At 48.5% G+C, this 25,403-nt stretch overlaps 1 protein-coding gene across 3 annotated transcripts in view; it reads right to left on the bottom strand.

Annotated features, from left to right (window-relative positions):
- Positions 1-25,403, bottom strand: part of LCLAT1 (lysocardiolipin acyltransferase 1) — a 554,842-nt gene that overhangs the window by 151,692 nt on the left and 377,747 nt on the right. For all 3 annotated transcript variants that reach the window (XM_086927978.1, XM_086927975.1, XM_086927976.1), the window contains one exon: positions 10,540-10,711. In XM_086927978.1, the coding sequence (XP_086784104.1) occupies positions 10,540-10,707 (168 nt within the window). In that variant the 5' untranslated portion in view covers positions 10,708-10,711. The remainder of the gene's footprint in view (positions 1-10,539; positions 10,712-25,403) is intronic.

Raw genomic sequence — 25,403 nt, 5'->3', positions numbered from 1 at the left:
TATATACATACTGATCAGAATACATTATCTTTGTAAGCGGATGTTACAATTTCCACTTAGTGGCTGAGTATCCTCATATCAATATAACTTGGAGATTACACAGTATATGACATTCATTAGTCACCCAAGAAAAATTGCAGCTCTCGATCAGAATTCAAGCCCTGCTGTACCGCATCGAAGCGCATTATCCAGGTTGCTTTTGCTCTGCGCAAGGCTAACTCTCTGTTTCCACCTCTTTTATCTGGCATAACTACTTGTATCCCAAAGAAGTTGAATTGTTTGTAAGCACCCTGCTTTGCACAAGACATTGCATGTATAGCCATGGGGTATCTTGCATCCCCTTGTTTTATTGCCCTAGCATGTTCACTTATGCAGTCCTTTAAACACCGTATAGTGCTCCCGACATATTGTTTCATGCATTTGCACCTTACAATATATACCACAAATTTAGTAAGGCAATTTATGTTTTGTTTGATGCAATATCTTCTATTGTTCGGGCCATCAAATTCCATAGTTTTATCAAATCTATTTACGCCGGTAACTGATGTTCACTGGAAGGCCCCAAGACACTGCACTCTATTCCGGAATTACTGGAGTCGTACATCCATCTGGGAGCGTTGGGGAGACCGATATGATCATATAATACAGGTCTATCTAAATGTTGTATTGTAAAACACCAGCCTGACATGTCGTAACTGCAATACCAATGTATTCACCCAGGAAGTGATAACATACTACAAATGTAGTATACTTACAGAGGTAAGAGCCCAAGACATCTGAGCACCTATCTCTGAGTACTGAAAATCCGAAAGGTCGAAAGGTGGCGCTGGAGAGTCGAAGCAGAGTAGCAGCAGTCGTAGAGAGTCTGTGTGAGCCTACCGAGAGGAGCGGTGCAGGGGAGCGGAGTGGAGGGGAGCAGGGTTGCCTGGTGGCTGGCGGCTTGGCAGTGGCGGTGGCGGCTTGGCGGTTTTGGTGGTGAGGAAGCCGAGACCGAGAGTTGAAGCCATCCTGGTCACCGGGCCACCCATTTCCTCTATCGAACCGGCAACCCGAACTGGCAGACTGTAGCCCGGACCCCTGCAGCCCGCAGCAGCACGCAGCACGCAGCACGCAGCACGCCTACAGCAGCAACTCGTCCGCCGTCGCCTTTGAGCTCGCAGCCCGTACCCCGCACCCCCGAACCCCGCAGCATAGTGTGGAGCAGAGCGGGAGCGGGCAGGTGCGGGCTCCGGGAGGTTGGGCGGCAGTGCAGAGCCGCTCACGAACCTGCGGAGTCTGAACAGTGCACGGAGCAGGAGCAGACTAAGAGGAGGAGCAGGGTTGCTCGGCTTGGCTGTAGAGTGCAGCACAACAGTCTGAATATCGCCTCCCCCCCAAAAAAAAGATAAAAGCAGGCGAATTGAAGCACCATCACCAGCAACGGACCATGAAGTAAGGCCGACACCCACAAAGGATACTTAAAAGAATTACATGCAGGAAGCTGTAGAAAGGCGCACATAGCGAGGCACGATCCTGGCAGGCTACCATTCAAGCCGCATCCACAAGTAGCTACGCGAGGTGCCCAAGGAACTCAGGAACTAGAGGAGTCAAGTAAACTCAGAGGCAAGAACCGTGTACCGAAGCTTGGACATTCAGCTGCAGTATTAAGGTGAGAGCGAAGCGGGGGCTACGGGGAAGGGGGCAACAGCGAATAACAGCCAGCATTGCCATTCCCCTCGAACTCCCCTTGAACTACCTCCAGTGGCAGTCCTTATTAACTTTGGTAACAACCGCGACTTCGAAACCCCAAGACTATCCATGCTTTCTCCCTGACGGCAGCTGCCCCCCTGTGAGGGGTAGACGGCCTGGGAAAGCGAGGTGGCGGAGTTGTCGAGGCGTCGCGGACCCCTGATGATGAATTCTCGGGGTGGGCCTGTCTAAGTGCACCAGGCAAGGAGTAGTAATATAAAACAGGAGTGCAATAGAATTAAGCAGAGTCCAGGCGTGCCCGCTAAGTTTGGCGCTAAAAGAATAACTTCGTTGGAACGCCAACCATAAACGACCCTGCCTAGCTGAAATTCATCTCAATTTGAAAGAACCGGTGCAACCACAGAGTAGTAACCCAAAATCCAGGTATTGCGGCCAGAGGAAGGAACTCACTCAAATCCACAGGCCAGTGTCAATCTAAATTAATATTCTACAGTCTCAACCAAATTGATAACCTACAATCGGAAAAATACTATCAATAGCCCTGGTACAGGGAAATGGCCTTTAAGAAATTGAGATCAAGAACTATTTTTATGAAAAGAATGGGGACAGAAGAGGCAATTAGGAAGACAACTAACAAAGCGGTGAAAAGTGGAAGGACAACAGGAACCCCCGGAATACGAAAGTACTTCACATCATTAACCACGGAGGGGCTAGTAGCAATAAACCAGTCAAACCCAGCCATAATAGCTGAAATAAAGGAGAACGGAAAAGATAAAGAGGGAAGTGCACAGGCCACCCCCAAAGAACACACCCTAATTACAACTGACCCTGTCCAAACAACCCCCTTAACAGATCTCGAGGACTCACCCCCAGAAATAGAGTCAACTGGCCAAATATCATTGGACTTCTCATATACAACAAAGCCCCGATCATATCTCGACGTACTGTGAACCAACCGTTAAGAAAGGAGTATCAGATCGGGGGCTTCCAGAGGAGCCCGATGTTATACACAATAGCACATTACAAAAACCCGCTGACCGAGAGAGTCTCCTTGAATATTCCCCAGACCTATTTATGCTCAAATCCACCAGTTTAACGAACAACAATACCCCAGTATCGAACTCTTTTTTCTCTGCAAAAAATCTTAGAATCTGTCCTCGCCCATCTAGGTAATATCTTGGAGAACTCGGATCAAACACTTGACGCGCAAATAGGAATATTAAAATTTCTAGTGGAACAAAAAAGGAAAAAAGAACAAACCGAGCAAACCAAAGTAAAGGGAACACCTGACAACTGTCAACAAGAAACAAGTGACATCAAAAGCATTAGCCACTTAGTGACGATGAAAAGAGAAATGGGAACACAAACTGATAATAAACCAGGTAAAGGACCAACAAGTAATCAGTGTAAAACTACGGTATATTCTCTAAACTCTTCAAAGAAGACTCCAATAGCGAGTCTAACCAATATCCTATATTTAGGAAACACAAAGATAAACCTATCATGGCCAATCCTGTCATGGTCCAAGAAGACAAAAAGGATAGTACCTACCTAAACGGTGAGGATGTGCAGGACCTACAAAATATAAAAAAGAAGCAAGTGGAAAGAAAGAAAAAAAGGGGAAAGCCGCTGAGAAGATTCAAAAAGAAAAAATCGTACAAACTCAAATTTCAGAAGATCACTACCCCTCTCGACACCCATTTTGTTCACGAAGAAAGTATAAAATCTCCTATATCTCTAAAGAAAACAAATCAAAACCTGATGGAAAAATCTAATAATAAAATTCTTCAACAAAATCCGTTAAACCCAAGGGCAAAAGACTTCCCTTATGACCCAGTAAGCCCTGCACTAAGAGTTCATTTTCAAAGACCCGAAGATTACCGAAAAAAAGATCCACCACAAGAAGAGTTAATATCGACGCAGCTGCAAATAACAGAGCTGTTTCCAACAGATGAAGCCCCTCTCAATCGAGGCCGCATTATTAACCTCCTTCAATGTATTTTTTCTCTACAAACATTATCACGGAAAGACATCGACTTAGTATCCTTTCCGGATAAAGAAAATACGTAAACTGGCGTGGTAGAATTTTGGTCACCAGTGCTCCCTGGAATTATATTTAAAGAAAAAGAGACTCTCCATAAATGTGGCTACGATTTAACCTCAATACAGAAATCTATAGATGGAAAATCGAGAAATCTGCTTGAGGGATCTTCACAAAAATCCTTTAATCAGCAAAATAAAAAAATTAAAAAAGTAATTTTATAGGTGACTCTGCAGATCAATTAATTATCTCAGTAAAAGACGGGGAGAGAGAAATCTGGAGCCAAAGCTCCAAAGATAAGGACACAGTAAATATTGATCAGTCTTGGTCATGGATCGCAGAGACTTTAAATAACAAAAAACAAGCACGGAACAAGAATTGCTCAATTTAGCAGTGGTCTACAGATATCATCTTGGAACATAGCAGGGAAAAAAAACAGAAAAGATGACGGAACTTATGAAAAACCAACCAGCTATAATGGCAATTCAAGAAACCTGGTCAACAAAAAGTTTTTATCAGGAGGGGTATTTTACCTATGACATCCCAGCGCAACAGGTATGCCGAGGGCATGCGAAGGGAGGTATAGCCATTCTATTAAGTGAAGAGTACAATTGGGCCCAAGAAATCATTTCCACAAAATCTAACCACTTCCAATGTATCAAGATCAGGTTGGGGTCAGACACTTCAGAGCTGCAAAAAAACGTATTGCTATTTAACTTATATATACCCCCTGGACAAAAAAATGACAGGCTATTTGTTGAAATCTTGGAAAGTATCCAGCTAATAATAGAAACTCAAGCTTATCTCCCTTTTATAATCATGGGTGACCTTAACGGAAAACTATCCAATACAGAAATACGGAAATGGGCAAGCTGGTATAAGGAGGAAGCTCTTGAAATTACAGTGCCTTTGTTCCCGACCAAAAGCAAGGCCGACAAAAGGGGTAAAATATTACTACAATCACTACCTCTACTAAATGGAACTATCCTAAACGGAAATGTTGAAGGTGACATCCCCGCTTCTTTTACGAGACAGGGAACGAACTCCATATCAATTTTGGATTATATGATCTGCAGCCTGGAATTGTATGGGTCTGTCTTTCAGCTTCAGATTTATTTCGTCCGAGGAAGCGACCATGCCATCCAGGCCCTACACACCCAATGGACAACGACCATATGCCCAACCAGCCATATCATGTTTAAATCCAGTACAGTTACGGTAAAGACAAACCAAAGGCAGATATAGTGGAATTCCACTACACTCAATAAAGTCGCCATTCTATTAAATACAAAGCAGTTTCTTCAAGCAATCTATTCTTCCAACCTAATAACAAATTTTGAGACTATAATTGAGACATTAAAACAAACGCTCCAACACAAAATGCAACAAGCTGCACCAGCTAGACCCAAAAATAAAACTATTAGGCCATCCACAAGTGCAAAAAGCTTAAATAAATTAATAAGAACACAGTTTCTGGATCCCTCTATTTCTAGACAAGCAGAAATTAACAATTAAAGAACCAACGTAAGCGGGAAAAACAACGGCAAAAAAATATAACACAAGACAAAAATTGGGTCGACCTGCGAATAGCAGAAAAACAGTACAACCAACGTTCTTATTGGTCATTAATAGCCAAAGAAATAGGCACAAAAAAAGCCTTGCAAGCCATCCCAGTCCCTCCTAAAGATTGGGAGATATATTTGACTAACTTGTACAAATTAAACATTAACCATGTTAGGCCTATAACTCCCATAAAGAACTGCGAAGGAATCACCTTATCCCTTGGAACTGTGTCCTCCTTTTCTGTAGAAATGCATATAAGGAAAGCAAGAACATCAGGAGCCACCGGCCCCGACCAAATACCTATTAAGGTCCTTCAGACTGACCCAAAGGGTTGGAGTAAGATGCTATCTCCCCTCTTCAATTTCATCTTAAATACAGGGAATTTGCCGAAATCCTGGAAGGGTAGTATCGTCATACCGATACATAAAAAGGGACCGAGACAACAGCCTGGCAATTATCGTCAGATAGCACTATTGGATGCTACGGGAAAGATTTTTACTGCAGAGGTACTTGATCAACTAAAAAAATTGGCTTTTACGCAGGGACTGATTCCGCTCTATCAAGCTGGCTTTAGGCCAAAACACTCAGTCATAGACAATATCGCGATGTTACAAACTATCCTCGATAAATATGTGGTAATTAAATTCCAGCCTGTGTATGCAGCATTCATTGACTTTACCACTGCATTTGACCGAGTGGATAGAGAGACCCTATGGAAGAAACTAAAGAAATTAGGAATCCCTGAGCAGTTATTACGAATTATAATAGCACTGCATACAGACACCTGGTGCCAAGTACAAATGGGGAGAGAAAAGGGCCTGACTAACCCGATTCCAACTCCCAACGGACTCAAGCAAGGGTGCCTCCTTGCCCCGTTGTTGTTTTCCTTATATCTCTGTGATTTGCCTCAGCATCTACAGCAAGAGCTAAACTTTCCACCAAAGGTTGCCGCCCAAAAAGTTCACACCTTACTTTATGCGGACGATATTATAGTGATGGACCTAACCCCCTTTGGGCTACAAAACAATCTGGATGCCATGTTTAAGTACACTAAGGAAAACTTTCTATTACCTAATTTAGCCAAAACAAAAATAGTTTCTTTTTCAGGCAAGAAAAAAAGTAGTAAATATTGTTGGAGACTCGGGGATGAAAAAAATCGAAGAAGTTGAGGAGTATACCCATCTGGGAAGGATCTTCACTAAGTCATTAAAAAATAACCCCCAATACTTAAACTTGTCAAGAAAATCTGAGGTGCACGCAGGAGCTCTGCTAAGGTTATATGCTGCCTCGGGAAATAGACATTTTTCCTCCCTACTTAAAGTATACAGTGTGAAGATCCCTGCAGTTTTATCTTATGCCCTGGAATACATACCTATAAAAGAGTGGACATTTCTGGATCTAAAAGAAGGAAAAATATTGAGGAAAATGCTAAAAGTAGCGCAGTGTATACCGGTACAAGCACTTCGACTTGAACTATCGCTTACGAGCTCTTACTCTCGAGGCATCGCAAACATCATCAGGTGGGCATACAACCTGCTCCATGCAAAGGAAGGCACACTCCGCTCCCTGCTTAAAACAGAGACTTTCAATAATGATTCTACGAAGCACGTATTTTACAAAAACATGTCTTTCGCCCTCAAACTGGCGAACATTAGTACTGATCTATTGCTGACTTGGACACCGCCTCAATTGAAACTCTTCTTAAAATGCTATACCCCTAGACTAAGTTTTGAACTGGACTCGTCGCATTGCGCCAAATTAATCTCCTATAAAACCTTCGCTGAATCAATAATATTTAAGAAAATCCAGAACTACATAGATTTCAATCTTAATCACGGCGCTAGGAGATTAATAATCCTGCTCCGGTTGGGCATTCTACCCACCCAATCTTTAACATCAAAATGGCATCTAAGTGAGTCACCAATATGTAGCTTCTGTAATGGCGGAGAGCAGGACCTAGAGCATCTACTGTTCGTATGTCCCAACCCAAAAGTAGTAGCGGCGAGAGCAAAACATCTATCTCCTATATATCTCAGATGCAGTATTTCCACTGTCAAGGAACTGATTATTGTTTGCAAAACTCCCCCTAATGAACTAGTTTGTTACAAATTGTATACATTTTTAAAACCTTTTTTATCTTTGTATTAACATGAGAACTTTTAAAAACTGTAAGAATTGAATTTTATACATATCTTTTGTGGTCCTCAGTGGAGTATCAAACCAAATAAAATAAACTTGAAAAACTTGAAAAGAGCCCAAGACACATGCTATACATGTACTTATGCATTTGTTCTTATAATTAAATGCTAATAAAAAAATTGTTCACAAAAAAAAGTTCCTGGGCTAATATGTAAATGTGTTCTACTGGAGATCGAAGGTAACATTTTGGGCTTCAAAAAGTACTTTTATGCTGGCAACGGCCCAGCAGGTCTCCCAACAATAAAGTTTTACATAACCCATGGATGTATGCAGTGGTTTTGGGGTATGGTGCAAGCTGGTGTAATATGGTTTCTTTTTTTGTCATTTTCTAGTAGAGAACCTGCAGTGAAAAAGAGAAGTGTTTTGTTTATTTACTCTTGCACACAGCTCAGACTCACACACCCACAGACTGATTTAGAAACATACTTCTGCTTTCTATGTACAAAAATGTTTTAAAAGGAAGGGTTTAGCCAAAAAGCAGAGATGGTATCTCAGTGGAGTATTGCTGCCCAGGACCTAATGAATCATGGAGGACACACCGTGCACGTCACCACAATTACCTTCAGTGCCCATGAATAAGTTACAAACTGGCGGGACGAAAGGTGCAAGTCCTTCCGGTAATGCAATCTTAGCTGACACTATGTGCCGCTAGGTGGCTCAAGCTGGTGAACGGATAATGAAGTGCAAAGAGTAGTGGTTCTTAACCTATGGTCCAGGGACCCCAGGGTCACGACACCTACTCTGGGGGTCCGGGACTGCTTATATAAATCAATAGGATTAATAGATTATTAAAGTGTGCATAAATAAAGAAGCCAAGTGTAAGATCGACCATTTTAAAACATCCCCTAAATGTAAAGGGATCTGAAATCAGAGGCTACGAACGGAGTTGGTGTCCTCAGACTGATTTGTAGAAGCAGAGTAAACCCATCAAACAGAATATAGTACAGGCCAGTGTTTCCAAATTGTGAAAGTCCAAGCAATACATACAGGTGGCTTCAAAGTCTACATGTAACTTGTCATTTGCTGCCCTTTAAAGGCAGAGCCAAATGTCAAGCTACGTGTTCTGAAAACGGCTGCTTATGGTGACTGCGGTTTACAAACCCCTAAAGAAAAGTAACTTAACTTGGTGATGCACAAATAATAACTATCCACTGAAGCCCAATTCCCACACGTTATCATTTGTGCGTTATATAGTTTTATTAGTAAATGGTTTGTGCAAATTTAGTGGCAGCCATTTCAATGGGAAATGTGCTGTCTGCAAATACCAATGCGCTATAGCCCGCAATACTATTGTTATATTTAAACAAGCACTGGCGTTGCCAATAGGTCTCGCAGTAGGAAAGTTGGAGCTATTACAATTGCAAATAACAATGCCTTTTATTTTTATTTTGCATGTTAAAAACCTAAAGGGCTTTGTCATTTACAAAACCAATATCTCCAACTTTCCTACTGCGAGACCTATTGTGCACTGCACAGTGTGTGTGAAAGTGGCACTGCGTGAGTGGCTTTGAGTGAGTGTCGTTGCGTGGGTGAGTGGCGTTGCATGTGTGAGTGTTGTTGCATGGGTGAGTGGCGTTGCGTGTGTGAGTGGCGTTGCGTGTGTGATTTGCGTTGCGTGTGTGATTGGCATTGCATGGGTGAGTGTGGCGTTGCGTGTGTGAGAGTGGGCTTGCGTGGGTGTGAGTGGCGTTGTGTGTCTGAAAGTGGGGCTGCGTGGGTGTGAGTGGCGTTGCGTGTGTGAGTGGCGTTGCGTGTGTGAGTGGCGTTGCGTGTGTGAGTGGCGTTGCGTGTGTGAGTGGCGTTGCGTGTGTGAGTGGCGTTGCGTGTGCGAGTGGCGTTGCATGGTTGAGTGGCGTTGCATGGTTGAGTGGCGTTGCATGGTTGAGTGGCGTTGCGTTGTTGCGTGGCGTTGCGTGGTTGAGTGGCGTTGCATGTGTCAGAGGCTAAATGTAGCACAGGGAGACCTCCAGCGGTAAGACAATCAAAAACAACTTAGAAAACATTTCACAGTATGAAAAGATCAAACTCATGAACGAGCGTGATACACCTCAGCTAAAAATCATGATAAATAACAACACACATTAGAAGTGAAACTGCAAGTACAGAAGGACCAGCTTTGCTTGTTTAAAACTCAGCAGGCAGATGAGTGTAATGTGTAAAGCGTCTTGTGAAGCAACCATGTCACATGAGCAGATCGTGGAGTCTGAGAATGGCAGCCGAAGCAAATACAAACAAGAGGAATGACTGTGAGGCGCATTGGTGTGAAGCACATCAAAGGGCTTCTCCTCCCCTAATTAGGTGAGGAGAAGCCGTTTCGGGAAACTGAAAGTACGGCCGGCCTGCGGCCGGCCATGAATAATTAGGGGAGGAGAAGCCCTTTGATGTGCTGGGCTGGCTGGCCCTGAATGCGCATGCATGTTTTCACGTGGTTCACGTGAACAGCATGAAAACCGCGGGGCTGAAAGCCCTTTGGTTTGAAGATGTTTTCGCCACTTGAATTCTTGCTCCGCTCGATGCGCTTGCGCACATCGATAGGTCGCGAGACCTAAAAACTGCCCGTCTCATGTTCATTAAAACTAGCAGCGGGGGCGGGGGGGGGGGGGGGTACGATAGTTTGTTGTTCTAAAAAGTGGGCTCTGGTTCTAAAAGATGGATGGGTGGGCTCGGTTTGATTAGAAACCCCCCCAACCTTCCAGTTATAATGAAAATGTCGATTTTTTTAAAAAAGATTTGTTTATTAAAATACAAATTCCATTATGTGCATGCATGTTTGTGCATCTGTTTGATGAATGGTTGTATATTGTTTTGAGGTTCAAATCATGGACATCGTTTAGGCTGCATTTCAGTAATGACTCGGTGGGGTCCACAGGGACCAACAATGATTTGGTGGGGGTGATCGCCTTTCAGGAATGATTAATGGGAGGTTCACATTAGTCAAAGAGTTAAACAGCAGAATGCAGCAGTACCAATTTCGCCAGCACACTGACAGTCCATGCGGTACTGTCGCGGTTCGGTCGATGCCCAGACGGGTTGCTTGGCCACCTTACCACTGGGAGGGTCAGCCACGTGGCGACGACTCGGTCGGTGATCCAGCGATACCAGCCGGGAGACACCAACATCAGCGGGAGGAAAGGGCCCAGCATGAAGATGCTGCCGAAGAAACTTCCCACGAAGAGCGCGAACACGAAATAAATGCCTTTCCATGACGACACCATGGCTCTGAAAGAGAAAGAGAAAAGAAAAGAGGGGTTAGTCGAAGACGTGCCGCCGCCGTGGAAGCACGCAAGCAGATATGTGGACTGCAGAGACGTTTTAAGGCAAGGGCAAACAAAGCGGGCTCTGGCCCAGGGCCCCGACTTTTTGGGGGTGCTGACAGAGACCGCTCTGTTCTGCGAGGCTTGCCCTGATGACCTTGGATAATTCATCGACAGACTGTTTTAAATACTGTTTCTCTTGATGTGAGTGGTGCGTGAAAGTCTATTACAAAGATTTTTTTGCAGTGAAATGTGTTTGTTTCATGCAACATCCATTAATAAAGTTACATTTAGATCAAACCAGGACTTCATATATGTGAAGTGGGCGGGTGTCACAAAGATTATTTGCAATAATGTAAGTGCTACAATATTGAAAACACTCACCACTATCCATGAACATTAGATGTAACATTAGAATTGGACGAGTGTGCCTGTGCACTGCCAGTGACCTGGCCTAAGAGGGCATGACAAAGCTGAAACTGGATCATAAATTCAAAACTGTTCTGAACAGGGGCCCCCTAAAAAATATCGGCCCCGGGCCCCAAAATCCTTAAAAAGTCCCTGGGGTACTGGGCAGAGTGATTAACAGCCTCAATTTTCTTTATCTCAGTTTGGGTGAGAAAAGCAAGCTAGGCCCAACAGGAACGCGAATCAGCCTTTACTACTCGGCAAAATAGAAAGGCAACGGGCAACAGCAGCGCCTCTTGTATGAGAGAATGCTGCGCCTGAGAGTGAATTCAGAGCAGCAGGGGGCGCTGCTCCGTCAATCCTGAGCCAGTCTCCTGCAAAGCCCCCGAGTTTAGGGATCATTATGGTGCTCCCAACAGACAAGGCTCGTAAAGGAGATAAATAAACGAACATTACTAAGGGGACTTAAACCTTAATCAATTGCACAATATATTTCATAATAAAACACGAAAATCCCCTTAAAATAACTTTTCTAACAAAACACTGCCGTTCCCAGTGAAACTAAAAATAGTATTAAGACTAACAGTTAAGCAAACAGGATGAATACTCAGAGGTCATGCTAGAAAAAAAACGTTATATTTCCTTTCATTTTAAGTGCTCAGCTTACGAGGGACAATATTATTTGTAAATCATATGAATGTCTTTGTAAATCCCTGCGGAAAAAATCAAGTTACCTTTCCCCCATACGCTCATTGGTGCCTGTCCAGCACTTTTGAATAAGTCAATTAAATGCACAAAAGTGTCTGTTATTAAAAGCGGCGCGCAGATCTCCCAGGGCACTGAGATTTACGAGCACAAGGACGACATGCGGCCAGGGCAGAAGTGAACCCAGATTTCATTGGTGTAAAAGAGAGACATTAACCTTGCTATCGCCCACAGGATGCGCGCAAACGGAGTGTCTGCTTGGTCTCGAGTTGAAAGATCTATCTGCCTGGGATGTGCAGAGGTAAGGCCCCGCCCTCCAGCAGCTGAACATTCCTCTGCATTTTTAGGCCTCGGTTGCAGCTGTCGATCTGACCTACAGCCGGCGTTACGTCACCCACTTCAACCACTGTCTGTTTTGGGTCCGCCTCTTTCAGCCCGTGGCTTGAGACTGTCAATCACGTCTCAGTGAGATAATTCAATCTCACCCAGAGGTCGAAGTGGGCATGGTCACGTGGGGGGCGACATTCCAAAGCTTTAAAAATTTGATACAAACAGTTCACATACTTTTTGTTTAAAAATCAACTGTTCCTGCACCGTTGAGTTGCTGAAGATTGAAAGGGCAGAAGAAGGGACCTCCTCTGCTGTGAGGTTAGAGAAGGGAGAGGCAGCTAAAGTCAAACAGGCCTGCTCTCCAGGGTACCTGCTATGTGAAAGAAATGTACATGTGTGCAATTGGCTCACCAGCAAATCTACAGGCTGCTTGGGAGCCAGTGTGGGCTTTAATTGACGGAACCCAGGAATCCAGGCACTCGTCAGCAGCAGGTTGTACTATGGAAATGCCCTCTACGAAGGAGCCCGGCCAAACTCCTGAGACGGCTCCAACGCATCCAGAACGCCTCTGCACGCCTGATCCTCGACATCCCTCGCCACAGCCACGTCACACCGCACCTGAGAGACCTGCACTGACTCCCGGTCAACAAGAGGATAACCTTCAAGCTCCTCACCCACCCACACAAGGCTCTCCACAACACAAGACCAACGTACCTCAGACGACTCAGCTTCTACACCCCCCACCCGCCAGCTCTGCTCCGCCGCCATCGCCACAGTACCCCACTTCTGAAGAGCGACCTCCGGTGGCAGATCATTCTCCCACCTTGCTGCCAAGACCTGGAGCACCCTCCCCATCCACCTACGGCAGACCGAAGACCTGCTGACCTTCAGAAAACTCCTCAAGACCTGGCTTTTCGAGCAGTAGCAGCATTCCCCACCCCAGCGCCTTAAGACCCTTACAGGTGAGTAGTGCGCTTTACAAATGATATGATTGATTTAATCTGGAATGTGGGTTTTTAATGGAAACCTATAAAAAAACGGTTTGCACTGAGTACATTCAGCATGCTACTAAAATCAAAACTTTTGGAAGCACTTTAAACATTTAAACAAAAGCTTTTAGCACGTTACAGCAGCCTAGTTACACTGTGTAGAACCTATCTTGTTCTGCATTCTGTTAACCCCTTCGATGCTCATGACGGAACCGTTCCGTCATGATCGTCGGTTGGCCTGTGCTCATGACGGAACCATTCAGTCATGAGCCCGTTGGCTCATTAGAACCTCCAGCACAGCGCGAAAATTCGCGCCGCGCTGAAGGTGTTAATCACTTATTCTTTTTGCATTTGTCACCAGAGTGGGACGAGTATGTTCAGATGTGGGTCACTTGCTCTCCATGCCACTGGAGTCAAGCTATCCTGGCTAATGAGGGCTAAAAGCCCGAAACCGGTCCTAGGATGCTTGTTTCCAGTCCAGGGAGGACCTGGCCTGGCACTTCGGGTGGACTGTTCCCATGGGGCACAGGGTCAAGAATGATTTGCATATGGCTGGGTTCAAACAGGAAAGGCATGGTGAGAAAAAAAAAAACATTGTATTTAGGCCCAGATATCTGTACTGGGATGAATGTATGACATTGTTCTGCATATCAATTGTTCTTTTTGCATTTAGAACCTATCTTATACTGTGTGGAATAAATTTTTTTAAACAAATGTATTATTTGCAAGGCTTTCAGTCACAGGCTTGGCCATCTTACCACTATAAATACAAGTCAACATTTCCCTGATGGTACCGAGAAGGATTCAAATTAGTGACCGTCTGGTTACACCTGCAAACATCTGAAGTGATCGCTTTTACCAACTAAACAGACCTTCTAGGAAAATACACTTCTCACAGATCAATTCAAGTTGCATTGATTTTTCATTTAAGGTATGTGGATTATATTTTATATGCAGATACTATTAAGCGAAAGGCCAACAAAATAGTTGCATAATATTTTGTTCTTTTTAGCCAGGTCCACCGTACTTTTCTTTATATACTTTGACCGCTGGGCTCACCTAATGTTTTTGGGTGTATCCTTCCATTTTCAGCTGTTTGTATTGCAAAACTTGAGGGACTATTTTATAACGCAGCCTACTAGCTAACCCTTCTGTAGGCAGCTCAGGACTTGTTCCTGTCTTTTTCACTTTCCATTCATTTTGCTCCTAAAGTATGGAACGACCTGCCGCTACACATAATAGCCTCCTCCACACTCCATGAATTTTGCAAGAAACTGAAGACCTAGCTTTTTGAGTAGTCCCACTAGGCCCTTGGTGTGCCTAGACTCGCACCTGCTCAGCGACAGACTACCCTCCGGGGAGATTCTTCGCTCTACAAATCTGCAGAACATAACGTTCGTGTGTTCGTGTGTTCATTCTCTGTGTCGTTGTGTGATGCTCCTTCTTTAGGCACATCCCTCCGCTAGTGCCACCTCACCCTCGTATTGCTTCCTCCCCTCGTATTCCTTCCTCTACCGTTTTTCCTGTGTGGGTCACCATTGAGATTTCTTACCCTCTAACTGCATATTGCCCCTCCCTCTTTTCCCTGTGTTTACCCTTGCAACTCCCGCTCTGCACTCTTTTCCCTGCTGTATCCTTTGAAGATCCCAGCATTTTCCAAGCAGTGCTACTGGGGCCATGTATTTTTGTTTCTTTTTTTTCCTTTCTTTTCATACAAATTAAAGTTTGCCTATATTGAAGGCTCCTTTGCCTTCAACAAGTCCTCTTTTTGCTTTTATATCAAATCAAGGTCGGACAGCAAGGAAGCCTTCGTTGTAGTACATCCTTTATTTCTAAACTATGGAAACGAAAAACGTACTCGAATGCAAGGTCTCTTGCCATCCAATCTTAGAAACCAAAGCAGTTGCGTATTAAAGGCAAGGGTGCTTTTAATATAGACCAACCTTCTGATTCTAAAGCGTTTCTCGCTTTTTTCATACACTAGCACACTAAAACCTGATCTATTGATTTTCCAACACCTGTACTCTTTCTCCTGAGGGTACCATGCGGTTTATCTTTTGGCAACAGTTTGTGGGGCTCCAGATTCCAAATCCCTTCCCCGAAACACAGAAGTAGTGATTTACAACGAGAACTTTGGTATGCCTGTTGTGGTTTCCCACCCTGTAGGCTCGAGGGTAGACGCCCATCAACCACTCTTTCGCAGACCATGGCTGGTGGCAGCCTTACAGTGGAGTTTGGTGCTGTAGCTGACTCAATGTTGGACAGGCCTCGTGGAAGGCCCGCTCCCTCCCTGCATGATCGGGCCTGGACACCGGCTCTCCCTGTATCCTCAGAAGGAACCATCCCTACAACCCACGAGGCAACCCGCAACCCGTCCCCAACGGGACGCCTGCTCCCGAACACCCCCGTATCGGCTGGCCCGGGCCTCCATCAGCACCATTGCCCCGGACCAGCCGCCATCTTGGACACTACATCACGAGGCCGCGTAGCCTCAGCTCGACCCCAACCCCGGGCCTGGCCAGGCCCCGACATCGAGGCACCACCATCCTCCCGGGAGGTGAAGAGACCACTTGGCAGGTCAATGGGAGAAAGGAGTGTCGATGGCTCTCCCCTGCCAGGTGCCGATCGCCCCCAGCCTCCCCGGGCGCAGGCTCCACCCCCCTGCTGGGTGTCTGGACTCCCTCATCCCGGACCTCCCGACCTCCAAGCGCGAGGGTCCGGACATCAAAGGAGGCCAGACCTATAACTGGGGCACTCCAGAGCAGGAAGGCAGTTGTATCCTGGAGTCGAGAGACACCTTGAAGAACTCATCCTTGACGGACTGCTGGCGCTGCCGCAGCCTTGCCTTGTGAACCCTCTCCGAAGCCTGCTGGCGCTGCCGCGGCCCTCTGCAACGTGCATCTTCGTCGGGACCTGCTGGCGCTGCCGCGGCCCATCCTCGTGAACCATCGCTCTTGCCTGCTGGCGCTGCCGCGGCCTTCTGCAACGTGAAAGTCATCCTAGCCTGCTGGCGCTGCCGCGGCCCTCCTTGCCGAGAACTATCATCCTAGCCTGCTGGCGCTGCCGCGGCCCGACCTTGCATACTCCTGAGCTCGAGGATTGTGAGCTCCTTCTGGCCGCCCTTGTACCGGACCGGTACCAAGACTGTCCCGCTACCCCTTTCCCTACAGAGACTAGAATTGGGAGGATCCTCGTGTCCTGCCCCCACTGTATCGTTGATAACTTTGCCTCAAGAACCCTATATAAAGTGTGCCGATCTCATCCTTGTGTGGTGTCCATTTGTGGGGGGGAAGTTACTTGTCTGTACGATCGCCGGAGACGGCCCTCACCGGAGGCCTCTCCCCCTGTACTCGGCCGACCCTCCAGGTCCCCGTCTAACATTGGTGGCCAGCGGCGCGATCCGAACCAACGCGTAATCGTACAGAGAGTAACTCACCCCACGACTCAACCACAATGACAACAAAAGAGAGCAGAACCACAGAAAAATTCCAGATGGAGAAACTAGAAGAGTACAACCACAGAGAACTAAAGCAGTTCTGCATAGAACTAGGCATTGCTACCACAGGACTGAGCACGAAAGAGGACTTCAAAAAGGCCCTGGAATCTTGGGCAGAGACGGGTACGGCCATACCCCAAAACCAAAGCCTCGAGACACCGGAAACGAGCACCACTCCGACGAAAGAAAGAAGGTCGGGTCTCTCCCCAGAGGAGATCCGAGAACGGGAAAAAAGCAGGCTCCATAGATTGGAGCTGGCTCGATTTCGTTTGGATGGAGAACTGAAGTTGGTGGAACAAAAAATAACGTTGGAACACTTGCGGCTCCGAGAAGAGCGGGAAGAGAAACAAAGACAGAGAGAGTTAGAAGAGAAAAAGCTAGCCTACGAACATGAGCGCAACCTAAAAGAAATAGAGCTTCGGAAACAGAACAAAGATCTCGGGGTTCCCGAGCGCCCGAACACTCCTGCCACTACAGACCCTAAAGTCCACATCCCCAAGGATGTCGTCAGAGAGTATTACCGGAACGATGATATCCAGCAATGGTTCAAAGCCTATGAGGTAGCCATGATCTCCCACCGGATTCCCTGGAGCGACTGGGGAGCCGGGTTATGGGGGAGGTTCGTCAACGAAGGGCGAGACGCCCTGCTGCAACTCCCGGACCATCAGACATCCTACGACCACATGAAAGCCGCCCTCCTCACTCGATACGGACTCACGCCCGAGATGTACCGCCAGCGGTTCCGCGACTGCAAACGGATCCCGGGTACAACTTGGGTGGAGTACGTGAACTTCTTCAGCCGAGCATTCGAGGGGTGGATCAAGGGCAGCAAGGTGACCACGTACGAGCAACTCTTTGACCTTATTGTGTGGGAGCACCTTTCTAACAATTGCTTTGTCGAGCTCAGGCAACACCTCCTCGACAGTAAACTGACTGAACCTCGGCAACTCGCTGCTGAAGCTGACCGATGGGAAAGCACCCGAGTTGCCCGAAACGGGCCCAGCGAACCAAACAGAACCAACCAAGGACCCCATCGCCCCCGAGGGGGAGGAGGAGGGCAGGGTCGGGTGCAGAGACGCCGTCCCGGTGGCTCCCGCCAGCAACACCCCGCCCCTGGCCGGCAGGGGAAACACCCCGATGCGCCCAGGGTTCCGGGCCAACGTTACTTGCCACCGATGCCAGCGACCCGGCCACTACGCCAATGATCTTAATTGCCCGAAGAACCAGAACCCTGTGCCCCGCCAGGTCGCTGCCGCTGCCCTGGGGGAAGAGCAAACCCCAGAAGACCCTGAGGAGTACGAAACCGACCAGCCCGAGTGGGAACCAGCCGCCATGTCCCTGGTCTGCCTAGGGGAAAGAGACATGATTCCGCGGGCCCCCCCTACCCGCCAATATGCAGAAATACAGCCAGTGGGTCAACAATAATGGACGCTGGGCTGAAGCCCTACGCGACACCGGGGCCAGTGTGACGGCAGTCCGCTGTCATCTGGTGACCCCGGATCAGATCTTGCCAAACATCCTTTGCCCCGTCCGGTCAGCCGACAACTCAGAAAGCCTGTCGGATGGCCTGCGTCCCCTTCGAGTGGGGAGGAGTGTCCGGAATGTTGAAAGTGACTGTCCGCGATGATGCACCTGTGGACTGCCTCCTGGGGAACGACCTCGAGAGTTCCCCCTGGGCAGCCGTCGAAAGAAGAGAGCACCTGGGGGATGTTGGGCCTCCCTGAGTGGGCCTGCGTAACGACCCGGTCCATGACCGCCCGCGCCATCCCCAGTTCCAGAGAACAAGAATGGCCAGAGCCTCCTCCCCCGATCGTCCCAGAGGGAGCCGCCCTGAGGGCCAATCCCCCCGAACAAAACGAAGAGGGGCCCGTTCAACTCCAGGACCTTCCCGAATTGGCCCCGTGGCGTCAAGAGGGTGGTCCCACCAAGGAACAATTCCGACAAGAGCAGAGAACCTGTCCCTCCTTCGAGGGACTCCGGCAGCAAGCCCTCGCCCAGAGCGTAGGAGACACCTCAGGGGCCCACTGGATTTAATGGGACAATGACCTGCTCTACAGTGAGCAAAGAATTGCTGAGTTGGGGGCCAGTCGGGTGCTGGTAGTACCCCTCCGCTTCAGAGACTTCCTTTTGAACTTGGCACACGATGTCCCCCTCGCTGGGCACTTGGGGCAAGACAAAACGTACAACCGCCTTGTAACTCACTTCTACTGGCCCAAAATGCGAAATGATGTCTCCAACCACTGCCGGGCCTGCCCCACCTGCCAGGCCAGCGGGAAGAGCGGCCGAAAGATCAAAGCACCCTTGCAACCCTTCCCCGTCGTCACCACCCCATTCAAACAGGTGGGAATAGACATTGTGGGGCCCCTGGACCTCCGAACGGCACAGGGGCACCGGTTCATCCTGGTCCTGGTGGACCACGCCACCCGCTATCCCGAGGCCATTCCCCTTCGAACCGTGACAGCCCCCGTGGTGGGCCGAGCCCTGATGGGGATCTTCTCTCGAGTGGGCTTCCCTCGGGAAGTCGTCAGCGACAGGGGCACGAACTTTATCTCGAAGTACATGAGGTCTCTCTGGCAACAGTGCGGGGTCACCTACAAATTCACGACCCCTTATCACCCGCAAGGAAATGGACTGGTCGAGCGGTTTAACCGCACTCTCAAGGGAATGATCATGGGCCTGGAAGAGCCCCTACGTCGCCAATGGGACGTGCTGCTCCCGTGCCTCCTATTCGCCTATCGAGAAGTCCCCCAGAAGTCCCTCGGCTTCAGCCCCTTTGAGCTCCTGTACGGACACCCAGTCCGGGGTCCCCTCAGCCTGGTCAAGGAAGGATGGGAGATGGCCCCCCAGAAGACTCCTCCTGATGTGTACAAATATCTCCTGACCCTCCGCAACCAGACCCGGCGATTCAGGGAGCTCGTCAAAGCCAACCTTGAGGCCAGCCAAGAGGACATGAAGAAATGGTACGATCAGCATGCCTCCTCCATCGAGTTCAAACCGGGACAACAAGTCTGGGTGATGTCCCCGGTCGAACCCTGTGCCCTGCAGGACAAATGGACAGGACCCTTCAAGGTGATAGAGCGCAAGAGCCCCGTCACCTACCTGATCGACATGGAGTCCCCCCGGAATCCCCTCAGGGTCCTCCACGCCAACAGACTTAAACCCCACTTCGTACGCTCGGAACTCAGCCTACTGATGGCAACAGATAGTGGGACGGAAGAAGACTCCGAGCCTCTCCCTGACCTACTGAGGACCCGCGAACAAGATGGCTCAGTGGAAGGGGTCAGACTCTCCGACGCTTTGGCCCCGGAGCAACGCCAAGACTGCCGAGCTCTCCTGCTACAATTTGCCAACCTGTTTTCCCTCACCCCCGGGGTCACCCCCTGGTGCCTTCACGACGTGGACACCGGGGATAGTCCACCTATTCGACACAGGGCGTACCGGGTGCCAGATCGGGTACATGCCTGCATCCAGAACGAAGTCACCAAAATGCTGGCGTTAGGAGTGATCGAACCATCCGACAGCCCCTGGGCCAGCCCAGTCGTACTGGTCCCCAAGGCTGCCGCCCCGGGCGCTGCCCCCGAGCTCCGGTTCTGTGTGGACTATCGGGGCCTAAATGCCGTTACCAGAACCGACGCTCACCCCATTCCCCGGGCAGATGAGCTGGTTGACCGCATGGGGGCTGCCCGCTACCTGAGCATCTTCGATCTAACAGCGGGCTACTGGCAAATCGGCCTCACCCCCAGAGCCCAAGAACGATCCGCCTTCTCTACCCCGGATGGCCACTACCACTTCAAAGTGATGCCATTCGGTATGAAAAACGCTCCAGCTACCTTCCAACGACTCGTGAACCAGGTACTAGCGGGTCTCGAAGAATTCAGCGCCGCCTACCTGGACGATATTGCTGTGTACAGCCGCCACTGGGCTGACCACCTCCATCACCTCCGAGAAGTCCTGCACGCCCTCCAGCAGGCCGGCCTCACCATCAAAGCCAGCAAATGCCAGATTGGCCAGGGGTCCGTGACCTACCTCGGACACCAAGTGGGGAGTGGTCTGGTGGCCCCCCTTCAGCTCAAGATCGCTGCCATCCAGTCCTGGCAACCACCTGTCACCCAAACCGAGGTCCGAGCCTTCCTGGGGCTCACCGGATACTACCGGCGGTTTGTAAAGGACTATGGCAGCATTGTGGGGCCCCTCACAGAACTCACATCCAAGAAACACCCCAAAACAGTTAACTGGACTCCGGACTGTCAAGCGGCCTTCGAGAAGTTGAAGACCGCCATGTGCACCGCCCCCGTGCTCCAGGCCCCCGACTACAGCCGAGAATTCATAGTCCAGACGGACGCCTCAGATCATGGCATTGGGGCGGTCCTCTCTCAACTCAACGCCGAGGGAGTCGATCAGCCAGTGGCCTTCATCAGCCGACGCCTGCTAGCTCGAGAACAGCGCTGGAGCACCATCGAGCGGGTGGCCTTCGCAGTGGTATGGGCCCTCACGAAACTCCGGCCCTACCTCTTCGGTACTCATTTCAGGGTACAGACCGACCACCGACCCCTGCAGTGGCTGATGCAAATGCGGAGGGAGAACCCAAAACTGTTGCGATGGTCCATCTCATTACAGGGGATGGACTTCACTGTGGAGCATCGTCCTGGCCAGGACCACGCCAACGCGGACGGCCTGTCACGCTTTTTCCGCCTCGGCGAGGAGAGTACCCAAGAGGATGGGTGACTCTCCCTGCCTTCAGCTGGGGGGGACGCATGTTGGACAGGCCTCGTGGAAGGCCCGCTCCCTCCCTGCATGATCGGGCCTGGACACCGGCTCTCCCTGTATCCTCAGAAGGAACCATCCCTACAACCCACCGAGGCAACCCGCAACCCGTCCCCAACGGGACGCCTGCTCCCGAACACCCCCGTATTGGCTGGCCCGGGCCTCCATCAGCACCATTGCCCCGGCCCAGCCGCCATCTTGGACACTACATCACGAGGCCGCGTAGCCTCAGCTCGACCCCAACCCCGGGCCTGGCCAGGCCCCGACATCGAGGCACCACCATCCTCCCGGGAGGTGAAGAGACCACTTGGCAGGTCAATGGGAGAAAGGAGTGTCGATGGCTCTCCCCCGCCAGGTGCCGATCGCCCCCAGCCTCCCCGGGCGCTGGCTCCACCCCCCTGCTGGGTGTCTGGACTCCCTCATCCCGGACCTCCCGACCTCCAAGCGCGAGGGTCCGGACATCAAAGGAGGCCAGACCTATAACTGGGGCACTCCAGAGCAGGAAGGCAGTTGTATCCTGGAGTCGAGAGACACCTTTAAGAACTCATCCTTGACGGACTGCTGGCGCTGCCGCAGCCTTGCCTTGTGAACCCTCTCCGAAGCCTGCTGGCGCTGCCGCGGCCCTCTGCAACGTGCATCTTCGTCGGGACCTGCTGCCGCTGCCGCAGCCCATCCTCGTGAACCATCGCTCTTGCCTGCTGGCGCTGCCGCGGCCTTCTGCAACGTGAAAGTCATCCTAGCCTGCTGGCGCTGCCGCGGCCCTCCTTGCCGAGAACTATCATCCTAGCCTGCTGGCGCTGCCGTGGCCCGACCTTGCATACTCCTGAGCTGGAGGATTGTGAGCTCCTTCTGGCCGCCCTTGTACCGGACCGGTACCAAGACTGTCCCGCTACCCCTTTCCCTACAGAGACTAGAATTGGGAGGATCCTCGTGTCCTGCCCCCACTGTATCGTTGATAACTTTGCCTCAAGAACCCTATATAAAGTGTGCCGATCTCATCCTTGTGTGGTGTCCATTTGTGGGGGGGAAGTTACTTGTCTGTACGATCGCCGGAGACGGCCCTCACCGGAGGCTTCTGCCCCTGTACTCGGTCGACCCTTCAGGTCCCCGTCTAACACTCAGGTTTACACCCTTACAGTCAACTTGACGTAGGTTATTTGTTCCTGTAGAGTCAAAAAAAGAAGAGTGCATGGCAGAGTTTCAGATTAAAGATGAATCCAGAGAAACGTACACAACTTTAAGATGCACCCCTTGTTACAGTTTTCAATGCAGTCAGACATACTTAATTCCCATGATCCTATATGTAATGTCCAGGCAGATATGATTTAAAAGGAGCACATAGTGTGGTTCATTTCCTAAGAAAATATTTCAACCAAATGTGATTTAACAACAAAAATAGAGATTCATTTCCCAAGAAAATATTTTTATGGTCTACCCAGTGAGCTGGAGACTTACTCTGTCACCAGCAAGACGTGTGGAGTCCACCCAGCTGTGGACTGTAAAGAACAAAGGGCCTTATGTATCAACACATTTCTCCATAAACACAGAGTGGGGACATCCTTTGCTATATCAGACCCAACTAATATGCTCACATTATTCTAGGAAGTTATGGCTTCTTTGAGTTACAAGTTGGTGCCTAGATATCTCTGTATCTAAGACATCTTACAACTGTTATAAATAAGGGTATGCCATCCATGCCTGATGGCTAGTAACTACTGCCCACTCATCCCTGTTTCCCTAGGCAAGGTCAGACAGAATCTGAGCCAGCATAAACATTTTGAATTTGTCCTTCTGTAGAAAGGCATTCATAGGATGAACATGCAAGGTGGGCTAAAGGCCCCATCCTTTTTTAGCATGGGGAAACAGCAAGTGTAAGAAACCTCCAACCCCCTTGATGGTTCAGTTGGAAAGTTAAACTTGCACCATTTGCAACAAAATGGACAGGTGTCCCTCTGAGATTCATTCCAATGCGGGAGGGAAGAGTCGGCGAAGTAGAAAGAAAGGGTATGCTGAATGGAATGAAGGACCCATCCGTCAGACATGATGGATCGCCACCCTCTGAGAAAGTGCTGGATAGTGCCTCGTACAAGGCGGTTGTGCACTACTAATGGCAAGCTAAAGCAGCTTGATGGTTGTTTCTACAGGTGAAGAGGACTGTGAGGACGATGCCTTTGGTGGCCTACGCATTGCCCGCCAGATCCACATACCCAGCCTTGAAAGGACTATAGTAATTTGCAGCAGTGGCCACGTACACTGATTTGCCTATATGCTTTAGAATTTCCAAAACTGCTGAGGAAACGGTTTGGCAGAAACCAAAAGTACTTAAGGAGTGTGCCTCTACTTTCTTTGATTAACCAGCTACAAGGGCTATCCAACACCCCTGAACCAGGGACAACTAATTATAGCAGCAAACAAATGGTTCAGGTGAACAATTGTAACATAAATAAATTGCAAAAGAAAAGAAAGAAAAAGAAGAAGCCTAGATACACATAGATGAATTTACAAAAGCAGTAAGAATGTATTATGCATGTATTTCATTTTTTTATAAAAACAATCCAAGGAACATAAACGCTCAAGAAAAATGTTGGCAGAACAAAAAACACAATTCACATGCCAAACACGTGGCTAACAAACAAACATGATATCTACAAGGAACAACAAAGACAAGATAATGTGTCCTTCTCAAAATTATGGCCACAGAGGGGCGTCAACAGCGTTTCGACTGCTGGGTAACTAGGCGGTCATCATCAGGACAAGAATTTACTTAAAACGCAATCAGCCAGTCAAAAATTGTAACGGCCCTTGCACAGAGGTCCAGACTTTAGAGGATACCGCGAGAGAGACAAAAATGAGCAGGTAGGCGTCTCAATACTGCCTCCAATTATCCGCAGACCCGTGGGTTCAGCAGGTGGAGTCTTCCACTTATGCTCACCGACATGTCCACTTGTTGCATGACTTTGAGTCTTGTCCCGAGCCCAAACACCAGAGACACACCTTTTGCAGTTACATGACCAACATCTGTTTTCTACAGTCACTGATTGATTTGAAACCTGTAGTCTTAGAAGGGGACATTGCTTCCTAGCAGACTAGATTTTTCTGTTTTAGGAGTTGTTGAAAGGCAGGCGAAATTCAGAGAGGAGCTCTGGATGCAATTTGAAAGGCTCGGAAAGAACGGAAAAGTGCAGCAGTTGCACTTAAAAACAGCACTGCGCCATCACTTTTAGGGCAGCATGGAGCCAGTGCGGAGCCGCACGGTGCTACATACCGGCTTGTGAGAGCATTCCCAGTGAAAGCTTTCTGGATCCAGTCTAGCATCTCAGGAGTATTCTAAGGAGAAGAATTTGTGGTTAGAAGTAGCCATAATCTATCGTAAAGTCTATTTAGTCTTTAATTTCAACAAATAAAAGGAACCTTTCAAGTAGGATTATTGCTAGTTGCACACCATGTATAAAAGATTAGGAGGGGTGTGTTTGATGCTAGACAAACAAAATGCCGTAAATGTACTATGTGGGTTTATAATGACATTTTCTGCTAATTTTGTAACAGAGCACTGCGCTTCACAGACTCTTTTAAAGTGTAGATTGTATCGAGGATGAACATGGAACTGTCACAGGTGAGGTTAGGTTTTTCTAGCTAAATGGTAGGGTAGTAAGTGTGTTGCATTACCTGCAACTACAGATCTCCACCAGGGGGATCTTAAATAGACTAATGTACTTAAATCATTAAGTAGGGAGCCCCATGCTGTTATACAAAAGCATGCCTGATAACCTACTGAGCAGTGTTGGATTACAAGCAGATTTGCATCTTGGAAATAAAACCAAACTTCAGCCAATAAAGAAAGTGTGTTTTTGCCCCAGGGGTGCTAACTGCGGATTGCAAAGTATTTAGTGAAAGGTTGGTTTCTGAACTGGGGAAGAAGGAATGGGGAATGTCAGCCTATTAATGATCTCAACCATTGAAGCATC

This window comes from Lissotriton vulgaris, chromosome 6, assembly GCF_964263255.1.
Source record: "Lissotriton vulgaris chromosome 6, aLisVul1.2, whole genome shotgun sequence".
Classification (NCBI taxonomy): domain Eukaryota; kingdom Metazoa; phylum Chordata; class Amphibia; order Caudata; family Salamandridae; genus Lissotriton; species Lissotriton vulgaris.
This window is presented reverse-complemented; position numbering and strand designations above follow the sequence as displayed.